Consider the following 17370-nt stretch of genomic DNA (forward strand, 5'->3'; position numbering starts at 1 on the left):
TAGAAGGACATTGTGTTAATAAGCTAAAAATGATAAGACATTCGAGGGCTTTGTAAGAATATGTTTTGAGTTCTAAATTTCTTAACATTGGATCAAATAAAATAATGAGTAAAAGATAACATAAAGAAACGAAACAACTCTTTTTACGTCCATCTTTTTCTTCATAGGATATTTTGCAACAAGAGATAGAGAGAGAGAGAGATTTGATCTTATCTCTGTTTGTGATATGACCAAAAAGGGCAGCGTCCCGTCACGCCAATCCCCCCGTATACCTTCCCCTCCTTCCAAGCGTCAAAACGTTGTCCTCACCGGTCATTCTCCGTCCTCAGGAGGGGCAATTCCGTACTCTTGGCCCCTCGCCCGGCCTCTAAGAAATTGGACACGTGTCGATCCAGTACGCCCGGGAGGACCACGGCCGTCCAGCGAGCTCGACACATTCCCACCTCCCTTCACCCCGTGTCGTTGCTCCCTTTCTCCCAAAAACAAAACAAAACAGAACAAAAAGAAAACCTTAAAATAAATACTAACCATACGAAATAATAATATAATTAATTACTACGAAGCTTTACTTCATTTTATTTCCTGGCCTTCTCAAAGTGAAGCTCCACCGACTCTTACCGTCTCTTCCAGCGTTTTCTTCCAGCAATTTCCGTGGTTCATTCGATACGGTCGACTCCCTCCCTCAAAATTTTCTACCCCCGTTTTTAGGGGTTTTCTTTTATTGGTTTTGGATCGGAGATCCGGTAGAAGATTTGAAGGTCTGGAAGCACTTTCCTTTTCCTTGGGTTTTAATTGGTTTTTTTCTTGAATTAAATGGATTCTTTTGCTGATACATGGATGTGGTTTCTCCGCTTCTGCTGTATTTTAGGAACAATTTTTATAATGATTTTAAGTGATTTTTATTGGCGGGCTTTCTAGAAGTTAACCTTTTTCCTTGAGTTATTGATAATTTTTGATGACGATATCGCTTCTTGTTTTTAATTTTTAAAGTCTTTGGATTTTATGAACGATGAAGTAGGGGGAGTGGTGGATCGAAGTAGTTGATCTGATAACTATTTAACCATCTATATATAATTTTTTTTTTCTGAAACTTATCCGAGTGTTTTGCTGTTTAAATTGTCAGACTTGGATCGGTGGATCTCAAACTTATAAATCTTTTGCGTGGGTTTCCGAGAGAAGACATATTATGTATTCCTCGGCAATTCTTGTTCATTCTCTTGTGAAAGATTATTTATGTTTACACGCTTGTTTAGGGGATAACGATTTGTTAGTGGGATCCATTTTTTAATGTAAAAAAAATTGGTTTTGGTTGGCAGATGACAGTGGGTTTCTGCTTTGGCCTGGCTTTGGATGACAACGAGAGAGAGCACGCTGGTCGGCAACCATGCATATCGTCATGACTGCGTACTGGCGTGCTTTTTCTCGTTGTCACTCAGCTCCACCTACCAAAGATGCTTCCCGTTGTTCGTGGACTAAATCGCGCTAACCGGCGTCAGTGGTTTCACCAATTGAATGGTATCTCGGTCCATGATCGAAACTCACATTAACTGGATATATGTTTCCCGTTATTTGTTAGGTAACTTTTACCTGTTTTTTTTTTTGAGTAAAAGGAAAGTAACTTTTACCTTTATCTGAGCCAACTTACTTTATTGAGCGATTGATTCTCCTTGTCAAGTTTCTAAATCTGATGATTTATTGGGTTATTTTTGTGTAATTTAATCCAATAGAAGCATCAGAAACTTGCAAACAATCATGGGAGTACATCTCCTTTAAAAATTAAAGCAATATTTCATATGCATATTTGATATGCGTCCCCCAATACCAACTTGCTTGAGCATGCCATGTTTGTTCTTGTTATGGGACATCTCATTGCTTTCATTTATAAGAGATACGCTTCTGACTTATGTTGGTGTAGCAGGCTTCTGATAGTTGTGTGTTGACAGTGCTCTTTTGATTAGATTGAAATTTGTGTGGGCTGAAAGTTTCCTGGAGTTCCTCTTTTCATGCGTTTATTGCTATGATTTTCTTATATTCTTCCTTTTTTTTTTTTTTTTTTTTTGCTCTTGAGTTATTTGATATTATGTCTGATATTTTAGTGCTTCTGTTGTGATGACTGCTAATTGTCTTTGATGCATATCTACTCTTTTTAAGCTACTAGTTCCCTGAAACTGCAAATGAAATCAACCTGGAATTCATTTCATGTTTGTGCCACTTAGCTTGTGCCCTCTTTTGCTTTAGCCGATCTGGATTGTTGTGTTAATTTCATTTTGATACCTTCAGTGCTTAATACTTAATATAATGATATTCTTCAGAGATCTGTCAGTAAAATGGGCTGATGTTTGAGAGTTAACTGGACAAAGTCTGAAACATAAAGGGAAGACACTAGCAGCTTTTGAATCCACACATTTAACAAATGAATTTCATAGTTGGTGATGGTGGCTGCATCATTTGATATCCATAAAGATGCGTATGGTTTATGGAGCAAAATCAGCAGATTATGGTATCTTCAAGAAGCTATCTGTAGACATTAGTGTTTTCTTGGTCGGTCACAAACTCCTGGTTAACAATACATGACAAGATCCTTCCATCAATGCCACACAATGATATTCCTTGGATCAACATGTGAGAATCAAACGCCTCCAAGATATTTAGTGAATTTTGATGTAAGGAGAATCTCCACTTTTGCATGGGAACTCACAATTTCTAGCATTTCTTAAAACCTACTGTAAGGTGTCCAAAGTCTTTGCAGGAAGTTGATAAGACTGTGATTCAAAATAAGCCTTAGCATTGTAAACACAAAATTTAATAAGCTCAACTATCATAATTTTTCTCACCATAAAATGTGCTAGACTTGATTGGGAGTCACCTTACCTAAATCAAAACAATAAGATATAAAATGCCATAAATGCTTTCATTACAAATTTGATATATATGGAGTCACAAGGGTTGTGCCTCTCAAAGTGGTAGTGTACTAGAATGAAGTGAGAGGAGGTACAAAATTAATATAAAGGGAAGAGAATATTAAGAGTAGGAGATGTCAAGTTTACCAACATAACTAAGCAAACCTTTATTTGATTTCTCTTAGTCATTTGCTATGCCAATAATTTAAGACATCTTTTCAAACTTCTATTTACATGCTTATTGAAGAGGGTACTCCATCTTTTCATCAGACGCTACAAAAAAAGCTGTTTTCAAAAAGCAATCTATGCAGTGCATGTGCTTACATGGCCCTCAGGTTTCCCAGCATAGGATGTAGTCTGCCTTTGTATATTGACAGGGTGCATGGTGGATGCTTAAGTGGTCCTCATGACATTAAGCACTGGATATGCATTCTTCCATCTCTTTTTCTCCGGCTGAATTTATATTCTCTGTTTTTTTTACTTATCTCTTATTAGGAGTCCATTTGTTTTTTTTTTTTTTAATTTTTGTAGATATAAAGTGCCTAGCGAACCACGTAAGCGGCTGCATACCACACAGGCATCATGTGGCACCCCAACCACCTCCATACCATGACCTTATTTTGGAACCTTGCCAAAGACTATTTGAGTCTAGCACCGCATACTTTTTCAGAAGGCAGAAAGAGTCCTTTTTTTCTTGTTCAACGTGTTCATCCTTTTGTTTCACCTCTTCTCTAATTTTATATGAACCAATAGATATGGTGTGAATTGAATAATTGATATAAAAGAAAACTGAAGGAAAAACACCGGAGAAGTGTGAGTGGATGAGATATCCCTAAAGATTTAGCTTAAAATAAAACTAGCTTATAACCTGCACAATGCGTAGGGTGTAGTTTTTTTTTCTTTTCCAACTATTCTTGAAATATAATATAGAATAGATATCAAGGTTTTACGTCCTGACAGGATGGGGGGTGTCCCAGCCATCCTGTCCCATTTTTATGAAAAAAAGGGACTGGTATGAGGCCGAGACTCCGAAATCCATCTATATAGGAAGAGAAGAAGAAAGAGAAAAGAAAGAAAGGAAGATAAGAGAAAAAAGTGAGAGAAGAAGAAGAAAAAAGAAAAACAAAAAGAAGAAAAAGAAGAAAGAAAGAAAAAAGAAAGAATCAGGCAAATGAAAAAAATAAAGAAAGGAAGGGATAAGAAAATCAAATAAAAATAAAAGAAAAGAAATAAAAATAGAAGAAAAAGAAAAAAAGAAAGAAAAGAAAAAAAGAAATGAAATGAAAGAAGAAGAGGAGAGAAAAGGAGGATATCTAATGGGATGTATGACTGGAACAGCTGTCGGGACGAGACGGAATGGGACAGCGGGATGTCCTGTTCTATGGAGATACCAAGATTCCTCTGTCCCATGAGATTTAAAACCTTGATAGGTATAATAGAATAGATAAATAAAATAGAATGAAAATATAATAGATATTAGAGCCTAATTATTTTCTAAAATAAACTTGTGATATTAATATTATGATATATTATCAGCATACATAAATCTAATAGTATATGTATAACTATCGATACAATAAAATTTGTATAATAGTATAAAATAATAAGATCACGATTCAACTTGTGTATAAATGACTTAATTACTAAATTAGTCTCTAAGATTTGGTGTAAAAATTATTTCAGTTCCCAACCTTTAAAAAGTTGCAATTGCATCCCTGACATTATCAATCGAATTCATTTAAGCTATTACTATCACCATTCCATTGGTAATCAAATGGAATTGTATAGGTGGTATATTTTTTATGACATGGCAAGGGGATGACACTTACGAGGCTAAGATGTGGTGGAGAGTCTCAATTAGGAGGAAAATTGCCATGTCAGTGGGTTGTTGGGGGGAGATTTCTGCCAAAATAAGATGGAAGGAGCTCTGATTGGAGAGAGAAAAGAGCTCCTATAGTGAAAAAAATAAGAAATTGAGAGAGAGGGAGAGGGGGAGAGAGAGAGAGAGAATTTATCTTGTTTGCAAATATGGAAGCCCCTAATGTTCATCCCCATTTGTTTTTGTGGAAAAGTGCATCATTGAAGACTTCATGGATAGAGGCCAATCTAGGAAGAAGATTTCTCTATGCAAGAGTCGGATTGATAGTCTTTATTTTTTTCTTTCATTGAAGACTTTTGTTTTTTTGTTTCTTTGTTTGATGCACTAAACACTTGACCCTCTTATTTTGTTTTTAGTTCTAGCAATTTGGTGCATGTGGGTACTTTACTTGGTATGATGCTCTAGTCAGTGATCATGAGATATAGGTTGTCATAGGGCTTCTGTGAAATTTTAGGAGAATGGAGATGGAAAATATAGCTGAAAAAATAAGAGACAAATGCTTCAAACTATGTTGTTTTCTTGTTGAAGTTTGCATTGGCTTCTGTATGTGTTCTATTGTTTGTCTTCTTTTCTGCCGAGTTGGAATATAAAATTGCAGCGGGTTGTGATGGCTATGAGCACCACTGGTGATTTATGGCTTATACCTTTTTTGTATGGTGTAAGCTGATATAGATGACTTGCAATGTTTATGATGGAGAGGATTATCTTTTTTGTAGATCAATTAGGGTAATATAGATTATGTTTGCAACAGTAACCCTATAATGACCACAATGACATGTAATCAATTGCTAGTTTTATGTTTTTGAGTAGTAAAATGCCTTGCTCCATTTCTTTCCCACTATGGAACATTGAGCATGTGGGATAATATGATAACATGCTGAACCTAGGTATTTGGCTCAAGACTAAAATTTCATATAATCAATAATAGGAGCACAATTGTTACTAAAAACTTTTCAATTTCATTTCTTTTCTATGAGATAAAAATGGTACACAAGAAGTTCGACAATTCATTGCCAGCCTTTATAGTTTAATACCAATCTTTACCCAAAAAAGGCATCAACATATAACATCTGCCTATATCAACCGAAAAATACCCAAAATAATTATGCTGCCATTAACAAGGAGTGCTTCCTGCAACACAAAACAGTATATCCCAAAATTTAAAAAATCCTCAACTTCATCTATTCTCTTGCATTGCTACATTAGTTGGTTTTGGCAGTCTAGAAGGTTTTGGAATCTATCAATGAATTCCCTTTATAGGCTTTTGCTTGCAATGCAATGGGTTTAGTTGGTACTAAATATGGTGCCATTGACACTTTCTGGCTTTGCTGCATGCTTGAGGTTGTTGTGGGTTGAGCTAGAGTTTATGTAGATTGACTTGTGCTGGATATCATGGCATTGTATCAAGTATGGTAGATGGTGCAACTCTATTTGATTGTAATTTTTGATACTAGCTAGAGTCCTGAAATGGAAAATGACAATAATTAAATTAACATGTAAGATATAGGAACACATATGAATGATAAAAGAAAGAAATTATAATAGGGGCATGGGTAAGATCATATAAGGCATCCATCTAATGGTGATTGTTCCCTGCAACATATGATAAACCCCCTCCATAGGTAGTCTTTTGTGACCTTTATTTCAAAAAATTCAATATGTAAACTGAACTTATAGATGGTATTTAATTAAGAGATTAAAAATTCTATGTGATCATCTTCATTTATAAACTATTATAGGTGCATTTTCTCTTATTGGTCCACTTGATTGACTACTTGATGGGAAATGTAAGCTGCTTCCACGAGTCTTTTTATCAATGAAGTCAAGAAATAAGTCATGTATCAATATAAACATCGTACTTAAGAAAGATGTGTAAGCATTGTACTTAAGAAAGAGATTCGTATTAAAAAAAAATGTTAAAAATATGAATTACTTTTATAATTGCATTATTTCCTCTTGAGCCACTTGGTTGATTTGTTGATGGTGGTTCTAAGTTCCTACCAATGCATCTTTTGCATGTCCTCTTGTTATACCTTCTCCACCGCATTGTCCACAGCATAGTTTGAAGTTCCTTTTGTGCTTGGTTGGATTTTATGGCTCATCTGGCTCCTTCCTCCTTGGTAGCTTGGGCCTACCTAGTGTCCTCTAGGAATCATAGGAGATTTTATTTCTTCCATACCAGATTTTAGCTATCGCTTAGGCCCATTAATTGGGTTAACAATTGGTTCATATATCTTTAGATAGGTGTCTTTCTCGAAGCAGTCACCTACATAAGTCTTAAGCTCCTCTCCATTTATTCCACATTGCTGCAACAATATGTGCACATTCAAGTCCCACTTCGTACAGGTGCAAGTGTGGTCTCTCAATACAAAGCCATCCAAGATATTTAGAGAGCTTATCCCCACTTTTAGACCCCCTTGAAGGGCTAGGCAACATCTGGCAAACTGATCCTTATTCTTATCCAACTTTTGAATTTGGAAAAAATTTCTCCTTTGAATCTCATCAACTTGCTTTTCTTGGTCATGCCCCTTTTCATTATAGGTCAAGCATTGTTAAAATGGACTTCTTCCTCACATCTAAAATAATCATGTTGAAAGCTTCATAGAGATTGTTCAATAAATTGCCACACTTGGAATGTGCTAAAGTGCGATCTTGACTAATGAAAAAGTAATTTGTCTTGAAGCCACTTATAAGCATCCTCATATGACTCCTTCAATTTGTCTATCCTTTTCTTGAATTCCTCCATATATGTTATCCTAGCACAGTTCTGCAAAGCATTCTTTAACCCCTTTCCTGTATGCTTTGCCTTGAAGTTAGAGTATAGATGTCTCACATAGAATCTACGTTTACTATCTGCGAATAGCTCTTTAAGTGTTGGCACCAATCTCTCACATATGATGCATAAACATCAGATGATAAGTAAACATAGTTAATGATAAATAAAAAATTAAGAAACAAGATAAATAGTATCTTTTGTTGATCAAGAAATATAGGTTTTGTGATATTGATTCTTCATTTTCAAGTCCTTTGATAAGAACTTCAAAAATCATATCAAGAATTTCTGCTCTTAGTTTCAAGTACAGCATATGTAATGTAGTACATGCAGTCATTTGCATCTATCTTGTAGATAGCAATTGACCCCCATACGTATGCTTGAGGAAACAATCATGAATACCAACCAGGGGTATGCATCCAATAAGAAAGTCCTTTTTACAAGCGTCAAGATAAATGTAGAATCTTTTAAAAGCAATATGTCTAGCATAGTAATAGTGGTGGTCCCAAGATTTGTCCTTCTGAGCCCAGCTGTATAATCACCAATCCTCTGATATTGCTCTCTTGCATCTCTAGTACCTGGGTTCTAGTCCTCCAAAGCTTGCTTGTAGGCATTGAGGTATTATAGTCCTCCTTAACAGCATCTTCAAATGAACTTATAGACCACTTGGGATCTAACTTAAACTTGTTTAAGTAATGTGCAAGAATCTTTGGATTGAGTCTTTTGTTGATATGGGATTTAGTATAATTGTGCTCATCAACATAACTTTTCACTTGGTATATAGAGTTTTTGGGAGTATTGCTTACAAAAATTGCCCCTTGCATCCTCTGCACTTTGCATAAACTCTTCTCCTATCATTTTTAATAAACCTAATGTTATACATCTTCTTCAAAGCATATACATTAAAGGCTATCTTGATCTGGTCTGTATTACTGAACTTTATCCCAACCATAAACTTGGGATTGCTCATATCACTCTCTCTAAACTCAAGATATCTATGTCCACCAATGTCATCATTAACACTTGAACTAGCAATGCTATATAGGTTATTTGAATCCTTAATAGAAAAAATCATTTCCATCATCAACTACATTGCTTTAAAATCTAAATAGGCAAGGCTCTTTGTCTTTCTCCTTTTGCTTCCCCTTATCTCTCTCAATCCCTGGGTCCACATTTTTTTCAAATTTCAAATTATCATCTGTAAAGCCATAGTCACCATCATCAAAATTAGATTCACCATCTTCAATGCCTAAATCCTTTGGCACTCCATCATTGATGCCTAAATCCTTTGGCACTCCATCATCAATGTCTGAATTCTTTTGCACTCCATCATCAATGCTTGAATCCTTGGCACTCCATCATCAATGCTTGAAGCCTTGCACTCCATCATCAATGCTTGAATCCTTGCACTCCATCAATGCCTGAATCTTTTTGCACTCCATCATCAATACTTGAATCCTTTTGCACTCCATCATCCTCATCTTCACCTTTCATATCAACATTAAGACATATTCTTCATAGCAATATCCCTAGATACCTACTGCATGTATATTTTAATCTCCTTACTTGCAGAGATATGCTTTACTATTTCTATTACATCTTGATCACATCTCAAAGGTCTTAACCCATCATCTAAAGTCTTTGTTAGATCTCTCCAGTAATAATTCATATTCATAAATCTATCATATCCTAATTTCTTTAACATATCATCAATTTCAAGCATAGACATTGTGTCTATATTATAAGTCATAAAAGTCAAATTTGCCGTTAATATATGATTTATTTGGCACTTGAGCAAAATGATTATTATGATGTAAAACCACTGGGAAATAGTCAGAATCATTTGCCATACATAAAATATAGAAATAGTATAATCACATAAAGAAACAATGAAACATGTACCGTATCAGAAAAAGACCAATTTTAAAAAGATATAAACAATGTGCTCAACATAAAAAACAATGGAACATTTATTTGATTGTAAAAATAAACAATGGACTTTACATTATTTTATCCTCATTTTTTATAATTATTAGGTCTCTATTATAGTCTAATCACAATTAAAGGGATAAAAATACAAATAGATACATTCCTAGAGGTCAATGTGGTGAGGTTAATGGAAAGAATAAGGTAATCATTGTAGATAAGCAATTTAGTGGAGTAGATAAGAGGATAAGGTAGCAAATAAGTGAATAATTATTGCAACAGATAAGGTAATCTCACAATTTAGTGAAGGACTTGATGAAAGTGGCTTTATTAGATTTGAAACTCAAGTTAATCATGTTATACAGACTACAAACAAATAGAGCATGGACACAAATAGCTCAAAAGTTTTTTATGTTGAAAGTAGCTTTGCTTGTCAATCCTTTCGAAAACTAAAATTGGTAACAATTCTTATGTCGAGTCCCCACACACCAACGTAACAGATATAATAATAATAGAACAAATAAAAAAATATGGGCAGTCACAATAGATAAATAGTAATTAGCTTCATAGATATCATGGTTCATGGAATTGGCTCGAATCGGATGGTTCAAGATGTGCCAAACCATATCGACGACTGACCGGTGCAGTTCGGACATTCGAATTGAAACACCGACAAAAATGGAATGAGGGGGAAGGAAAGAGAGAAGGAGAAAGAAGAGGGGAGGGAAGGAGAGCGAAAGGCCAACGGTGGTCTGTTGAGGCCTCTAGGCTCTGCGGTTCTTCGCAAGATGTGAGAAAGAGAGATAGAGACAGGATAGAGAGAAGAGGAGTGAGGAAAAGATGGCATGGAGGCAATCGGAGGGTCGCTAGGTGGCCATCGGATGGTCCAAATCCATCTTGCGATTGTTGTACATTCGAAATAGGGATAACACACCTGTTTCATCATGTTTTTTTTTTTTTTAAATGCAATAAATAGTGAAGCTGACAATGGACAGTCTGACGGCCATGGTGGCTATCTGATGACTTCCCTACTGCCTTTCTCGCACTCCCCCTCTCCCTTTTCCTCTCTTTATTTCACTACTTTCGTTTCATCTCGTAGAGGACCACAGCATTCGAGAGGCCTCGACGGTCCTCCGTGGCCCTCCGATGGCCACCATCGGTGCCTCCACTAGCCTTCCTTTTCTTCCCTCCCTGTCCCTTCATCCCCCCTCCCACCCTCTTTCTCTTTCTTTTCTGTCCTGGTTTATCCCTCATTTTCATGTCAATTCGGGCTCAGTACGGTCCGACATGGGGGCATACCAACTCGTATTGCTGGCCGGTCAACATGGGATTGTGTTTTGAGTTGGTGAACCTTGATAGATATGGTAACAATAGAACAATTAAAAAAAATCCACAAACGCATTCACAATAGATAAAATGTAGGCATTACTCTTATCATATCGAGGGTGACACAACATGGATGTGAAATTATGCAATACAACCTCCTTTTCCTCGATCATTCCTTTATTTACTTCTCTTGCACACCTTAACTCCTCGCCGGGCAATCTACTATGCCCTTCCCTACTCGCATATTAGTAATGAAACAATGAATTGAGGGTTTAAATGCTATTTGATTGGATGAATTGAAAGGAATCGAGGTTTTGGACTCTTCTCCTTTTGATTTCTCTTTTTTAACTGACATACGAACCCTAACATTCCCAAATCCTTCAAGCTTCCCCCATCAATTCGTTGATGTGGCAATTTTCCTCCTAATTGACTCTCTCTAACCTTGGACTTGTAAGTGGTGTCCTATTGCCACGTCAAGAAAACATGCCACCTATACAATTCTATTGGATTACCAATAGAGCAGTGATGGTAACAGCTCAAATGAATTTGACTTATAATGTTAGAGATGTAATTGCAACTTTTAAAAGGTTGGGGACTGAAATAATTTTCACCCCAAATCTCGAGTAATTTAGTAATTAAGCCGCATATAAATAAGAAATAGAAAAGTATTGCATTTAGGGATATTTAAATGCAATATAGCGGGTCTATTGGTTATTGTACTTTCACTTTTAAGTAAGAGCATGAACATAAAAATGTAATAAAAAATAATAAAATATTAGTGTAATCTAATGACCTGCATAGGACATAGGTAGGCTACAATACTAATAAATAGTACTGGCCAGCATACTGTCCTTCTTGGTTATTTTAAGGGGGTCGAGTGGGGAAAGAAAGTGACAATGGAATTAATTCACTTCGATCTGGCATGGATGGTTCATTAGGATGACTCGACCAATATAGTGATGTGGCATTTGAGTGCAGTGTAAGCCCCATGCCTGCTATCTCTATTCACATTGATTAGGCCAAAGGATAGAAATGAAGGAATGTAGTTGTATCCTTTGCACAAAAGAAGGATGCTTTCCTTCATAGTGAGTAACCATTGGATCATCTGCTACTTGCTTTGAGATATGCATAGGAGGATGGCAGATAGAGTTCAGAATGCTTTAAGAGTTGTGAATGTAATTTATGTAGGTAGTTAAATGAAGACTCTGAGATCTATGCAGTGGATGATCCAACGGTTGTTGGGCGTGAAGGAAGGCATATCGTTATTTCACATGAAGGATACAACCGCGTTCCAAAACTGAAATGGAATGGAGAGGATCGATTGTAGCCGTCGTATTAAAATTACATTATTTATGATACATTGCTTTATTGACACATGTTCATACAAATTTTCCCAATATAACATCTCATAGAATTTGAAGAGATAGTGTGAGAAGTTTGTTATACTGGAGGTGGTCCTAAGAAGGCAATGGCCACTTATCTCGTGCATTTCTTGGTAGAGAACAACATGATTATTATATACAGGTGGCAAACAAACATGTGGCTGAGATGTGTATATATATATGTGGCGAATGGAGAGCTCTACTAAAGCAGAGCCTTCATTTTAGTATGTGTGTGTAAGATATGTTAGATGTCCTATCATAACAAATTTCCATAACTGGGGAGGAAACCAACAAAGGAGGATAAGAATGGAAAGTGTGACAATAGGTTTGTGATGACTGTCGATGTCGAAGTATGCAAGACATGATGATGCATGACCATTCTAATGCATTTTGTAATCAAAATAAGAATGCAACCAACCATGCTCTATCTAATGTGCAACACATATGCCTAATAAATAGTATATTGTCTCGTATAGCAATAAGTTTTCATCTCAATTAAGATATTGGTTTGGCACTCTCTTGTAAGATACATTAAATATTTCAAGCAATATTATTCAATAGACTTGAATTACTTCATATCAGCCAATATTTTTTTGATTAATTAATTATTATTGTAGCTTTATTTATTATTAATTTACCTTATTTATTGAGATTTCTCATATCTTCTTTTGTAAATTACCAGCCAAGATTCTATCAATATCTTGGTGCTTCCTTTCTTCCCTAATTTCCATTTCAGCAAATATACACCAACATCCCAATCTATCTTGAACTCGACACCAACCTTATATAGCACATACCGATTATCTCGACGAAATACTTATCAGTTAGGAAGGAGATAATTTTGTGAAATGATTCAAATCATATTGCTAAAACCCCGCAAAATGTGCCACATGTCCATACAACCAGTGCTCACCCTTAATCATTACTATTGATACCCAAGCATCATGGTGGACCACCCAATCTCCACACATTGAGACTGTGTGAAATATAATACCCAAGAGGAAAGAGCCAAAGGATTCCACTATAATACCCATGAAGCATTTCTACGTGAAATTAAATACCATTTCTACATGTGCTGGATGAACAATTACACACCTAGGTGGATAGAGGGCTTTGCCAAAGTAGAGCCTCCATTTTAATGTATATATATATTAGGTGTCAGAGGTGAAGTAGTGTGGGCACCATCATCGTGATTTCTTATGGCTCGATTGTTGATAGAGTCTCTGTCATTTTTATTCGGAGTCCTGTCATTTTTATTTTGAGTCCTGTAGTTTTTATTTGGAGTTGAGCTTTTAAATTGGGCTCGATTGTGATTGAGTCTTTGATTTGTAATTTAAATCCTAATGCAAGTCAACTATTTGGAGAAATTTCTTGTTTAGTCAAGATAGTTCAGTTCGAATCAACTTCCTGGAGGAGTTTAAATCAACTGGTTATTGTGTTCAGCCACTTGGAAGCACACCGCCAATTGAAAGCTCTGCGATAGTCTCTTCACACATGTGGAAGACCTTTGAAATTCAAACAATGCCCAGATTAGTTGAGACTGCTTCTTGCGTGCATGGAAATCTTCATGGCAGCCTTGAAAATCACATGCCAACCAGATGACGCGGCCCATCTCCATGCACGCCCTCTCACACACATCCTGGAGGATCGCACTTTCTTCTGTTTGGGTTGTTTCTTTTGTTTGGATTGTTTCTTCTATTTGGGTTGTTAAGAATTTTTTTTAAAAAGGGCACGAGGAGTCTTGTAAAACAGAATATTGATTGGGAAATAAAAAAATTCGGCTTCTACCTTGTCTGCATGTTCTCTTCTTCCTTCCCTTCTCTGTTTACTAATCTTCTTCTTCCCTCCCTCTCTTCCTTCTCTTCTTCCCTTCCCTCTTCCTCTCTCCCATCTCTCTTCTGACAACCTCATCACATCTGCATAAAAACAGAGATCCCTAGCAGCAGCGCATGATCCTCTTTCAAGGTCTGAAGTTGAAGGACGAAGGCTTGGAGATTCCCACCAATCTGCAGGAACCTAGCACATCACCCTTCTTCCCCACACCTGCATCCTCCCTATGCCATCTTTAGCCATCTACGGGTCTATTTTTCAGCGCCCCTTTGACTTCCTATTCCCCCAAATTCCCATCATCCCTTGATAGATCCCTTTTTTCAAGAATGCTGAAAGTGAAACTTACCTTTATTATTGCAGGACAGTTCTTTGCAAGTTCGGATCGGATCCCATGACCTTGGACAACGGAAAAATTTGTCGACAACCGTGGCCTGATTCGGCATCCGAATCCTCCCTCATCTGGAAGTCTTCATCAGCGTGTTGTGAGATTCCTTGCTTCTAAATAAATTTCTGAATAGATCGTTATTGTATAGAGTTAATCCCTTATTTCTTTATTAATTAGATCTGAATTTTTTTAATCGTGATCTGATGCCCTAATCACGAACGGTTTCTCAATCGTCTACGGTCCTTTTGTAGATTTAGGGGCTGAACTACTTGCATGCATAACAATAATCTCTTCCTGATTTTAGTCTAATCACCTCCATTATCTTTGCTTGCTGGTTGACTACTGAGTATTAATGAATTTGGTTGCTTGCTTGCCTCTAGAACTAGCTTTGTCCCACATCATGAAGAACCCTAGATTAGGAGGATGTGAATGGGGACTAGGTTCTGCTTTCTAAATGGAAAGAAAAGGATATGCAGGGAGGGAGACAAAGTGGGAGAAGTATGATTTCATTTAGACCTCATATAGGACTGTGTGGTGCAATTTTTTTTTTTTTGTGTGTGGGGGTGGGGTGCCGGTTTGGGGGCTATTAAGTAAATTGGAAAATACTTCACCTCTAATCTTATCTATAGTTACCCTTTAGTAAATTTTCCACTTAGGGACAAAAGTGACTGACCAAAGGTCCTAAGTAATGCATTTTAATACGGCATGGACCTATATCATGCAACCAGATCCTTGAAGTGTCATTCTAGTTTCTGATCATAAATGGACATGTTGTTGAAAGGCTCCAAGTGTCCTGATGTTAAGGCAATCTTTAGAGCTCGTTCCTTTTACAAATTATCCATTTTCCATCTTCATTCCACACCCCACCTCACCTCCCCCCTCCCCCCAAAAAGCAAAGCAGCAAAAGACTTCTGTGGGTTTTACTGTTCACTGTCCATGGTCTTGCTTTGATACCTTAGTCAAAGTTGAGCATGTATAAATTTATTCAGTCAATTTTACTCTGTCTCAGTGACAACTTGTATTAGTGAATGCTACCATTACTTTAAGTACATATGCATAGCCGCAAGTTGGCACACTCAAGCTAAGCATACACTAGCATCATTAATAAACAAGGTTGCAAAGCATATATCTAGCAGTAGATTAAATGCTTTTCCCTTTTTCTTAATAATTGTAAGATTCTTTTTCCTATTGATCTCACATTGACTTTATTTTTTCCTTTCTTTTTTAGGAGTAATCTCCTTCGAAACTCTTGTGAATCTTTCATCTGCCATTATTTTTCTTTATTCTGTATGATTTCCTTATTGAATTTTGCATAGATCCTATCTACATCAAAATGCAAGTACCTAATCTTTTCCTTGTAGTTCACCTTAATCTTTCTTCCTAGCTATAAAATATTTTTATACTTTTTTCCCTTTTCTTCATATGAGATTTGTTTTTCATTTCTGAAGTATCACCATTTTTTAATGAGAAGCTACCGTATTTCACCATACTCATTTCTATGTACTTTGTATCTATAACCAGCAAATTAGTCTTCTCTTCATTCTTAGCTTCTAACCAAGACAGATGGAACGTATCCGACTATGATGGTACTTCAAGGACAAACTTCACATATCTTTCTCTCACCTATAATCCTATGATTCTAAGATATTGCCTGCTTAAAGTAGTTAGTTTTGTGTCTTCTGTAAAGTGGTGTGACTTTGAAATATAAGTTTTAAATTTTTAAAGAAGAATAGGGGATTGAGTTGAAAAATGAAGGGTGGCTCAAGTCCAAGGCACCATCCAAAAACTAGTATATTTAAAATCTATCAATTCTTTATTAACTATTGTCACAATGGTCTCCCCCCTCCTCTCTCCCCTCTTTTTCTTTTATTGTCTAGGAATTACCTATTTTGATTTTGCAGGGAACAATGCTGACTTGCTGAAAATACATAATGTTACATGTTGAGAACCTTCAAAAAGGCCATTGACTCAATTTAATGGAACATATAAGCCTAATATCTCTACAACAAACATCCTAGAACTTTATATGTTTAGTTCTAGCTTCAGTTGCATTTGATTTGCCCACATTTGAAGATCATTTGAACTCCATTTTCTATTATTTGACTTTCAAGGTTCAAAAGATATCTTTGATGTTAACTTTTTCATTTAATTTTGGTTTGGTACCAAAATGGAATTACAATATGAGGATATTTGCTTCTTTACTTATTGGACACTAACATTATTGTTAAAGACTTCTATTTTCTTATAATATGTAGGTCTTGTGAATATTACTCTTTAGTCAAAAGCTTAGGAGTCGAATTTCCTGATCATTATATCTTTTGACTTCTTGATGCCGATCCACCTTTTTAGGTCTGTAGCCCATTTTACTTCACATTTCTCCATAGGATTACGGACTTTTGTATTGTCCACTTGATGGAATAGATTGTAAATTGGTTCTTTCTGTCCTATTTCATGTGAAGAAGGTCCCTAATTTGACCCTTCAGTACCCTTATTTGCAGAGTTCACTCAAATTTGGAGGATCCTATACTTATTTATTTTCTTCGACTGTAAAGTAACGGTTGAGTGATGTGGGCCTGTGATTTATAACATATGAAAAGAAAGTCACTAGATCGATCATTCACTTCTCTTATTCTTAGAGTTTACCTGGTTTTGGAGAACCATGATTGCCCAGCTGCACAGAAATGAAGTGGCGGCTAGAAGTCAGTTTTAAACTATATTTAGGCATAAAACCAGTACATTATATGCCTTGATAAAGTTGACTAATTAAATCCAAAATCCCTAGGCTGTACACCTTTTAATGTAGTATCATCATCCCATCAGTGTATGCTTCTGCTGTCCTTTTAATGAAAGAAAGCAAGAAGTGGAGAGGTGAGCATGAGTATTGAAAAAAATTAAACATATACATACATACATATATATACACACACAAAAATCAATACATACATATATGTGTGCGCACGCACGTGCAT

The 17370-nt window shown here is 36.2% G+C and overlaps 1 protein-coding gene across 21 annotated transcripts in view; it reads left to right on the forward strand.

Moving 5' to 3' along the window:
• The first annotated feature begins 343 nt into the window (after positions 1-343).
• Positions 344-17370, forward strand: part of LOC105034765 (uncharacterized) — a 36594-nt gene continuing 19567 nt past the window's right edge. Inside the window, exons 1-5 of one of the 21 annotated variants that reach the window (XM_073261150.1) lie at positions 366-758; positions 1317-1515; positions 2313-2663; positions 13630-14265; positions 14377-14498. In XM_073261150.1, the coding sequence (XP_073117251.1) occupies positions 14243-14265; positions 14377-14498 (145 nt within the window). In that variant the 5' untranslated portion in view covers positions 366-758; positions 1317-1515; positions 2313-2663; positions 13630-14242. Of the gene's footprint in view, positions 759-1316; positions 1577-2312; positions 2664-13629; positions 14266-14376; positions 14499-17370 lie in introns of all 21 variants that reach the window. The other 20 variants (XM_073261152.1, XM_073261154.1, XM_073261153.1 and 17 more) reach the window with 20 other exon arrangements.

The sequence above is a fragment of the Elaeis guineensis genome, chromosome 7 (assembly GCF_000442705.2).
Source record: "Elaeis guineensis isolate ETL-2024a chromosome 7, EG11, whole genome shotgun sequence".
In the NCBI taxonomy this organism is placed as follows: domain Eukaryota; kingdom Viridiplantae; phylum Streptophyta; class Magnoliopsida; order Arecales; family Arecaceae; genus Elaeis; species Elaeis guineensis.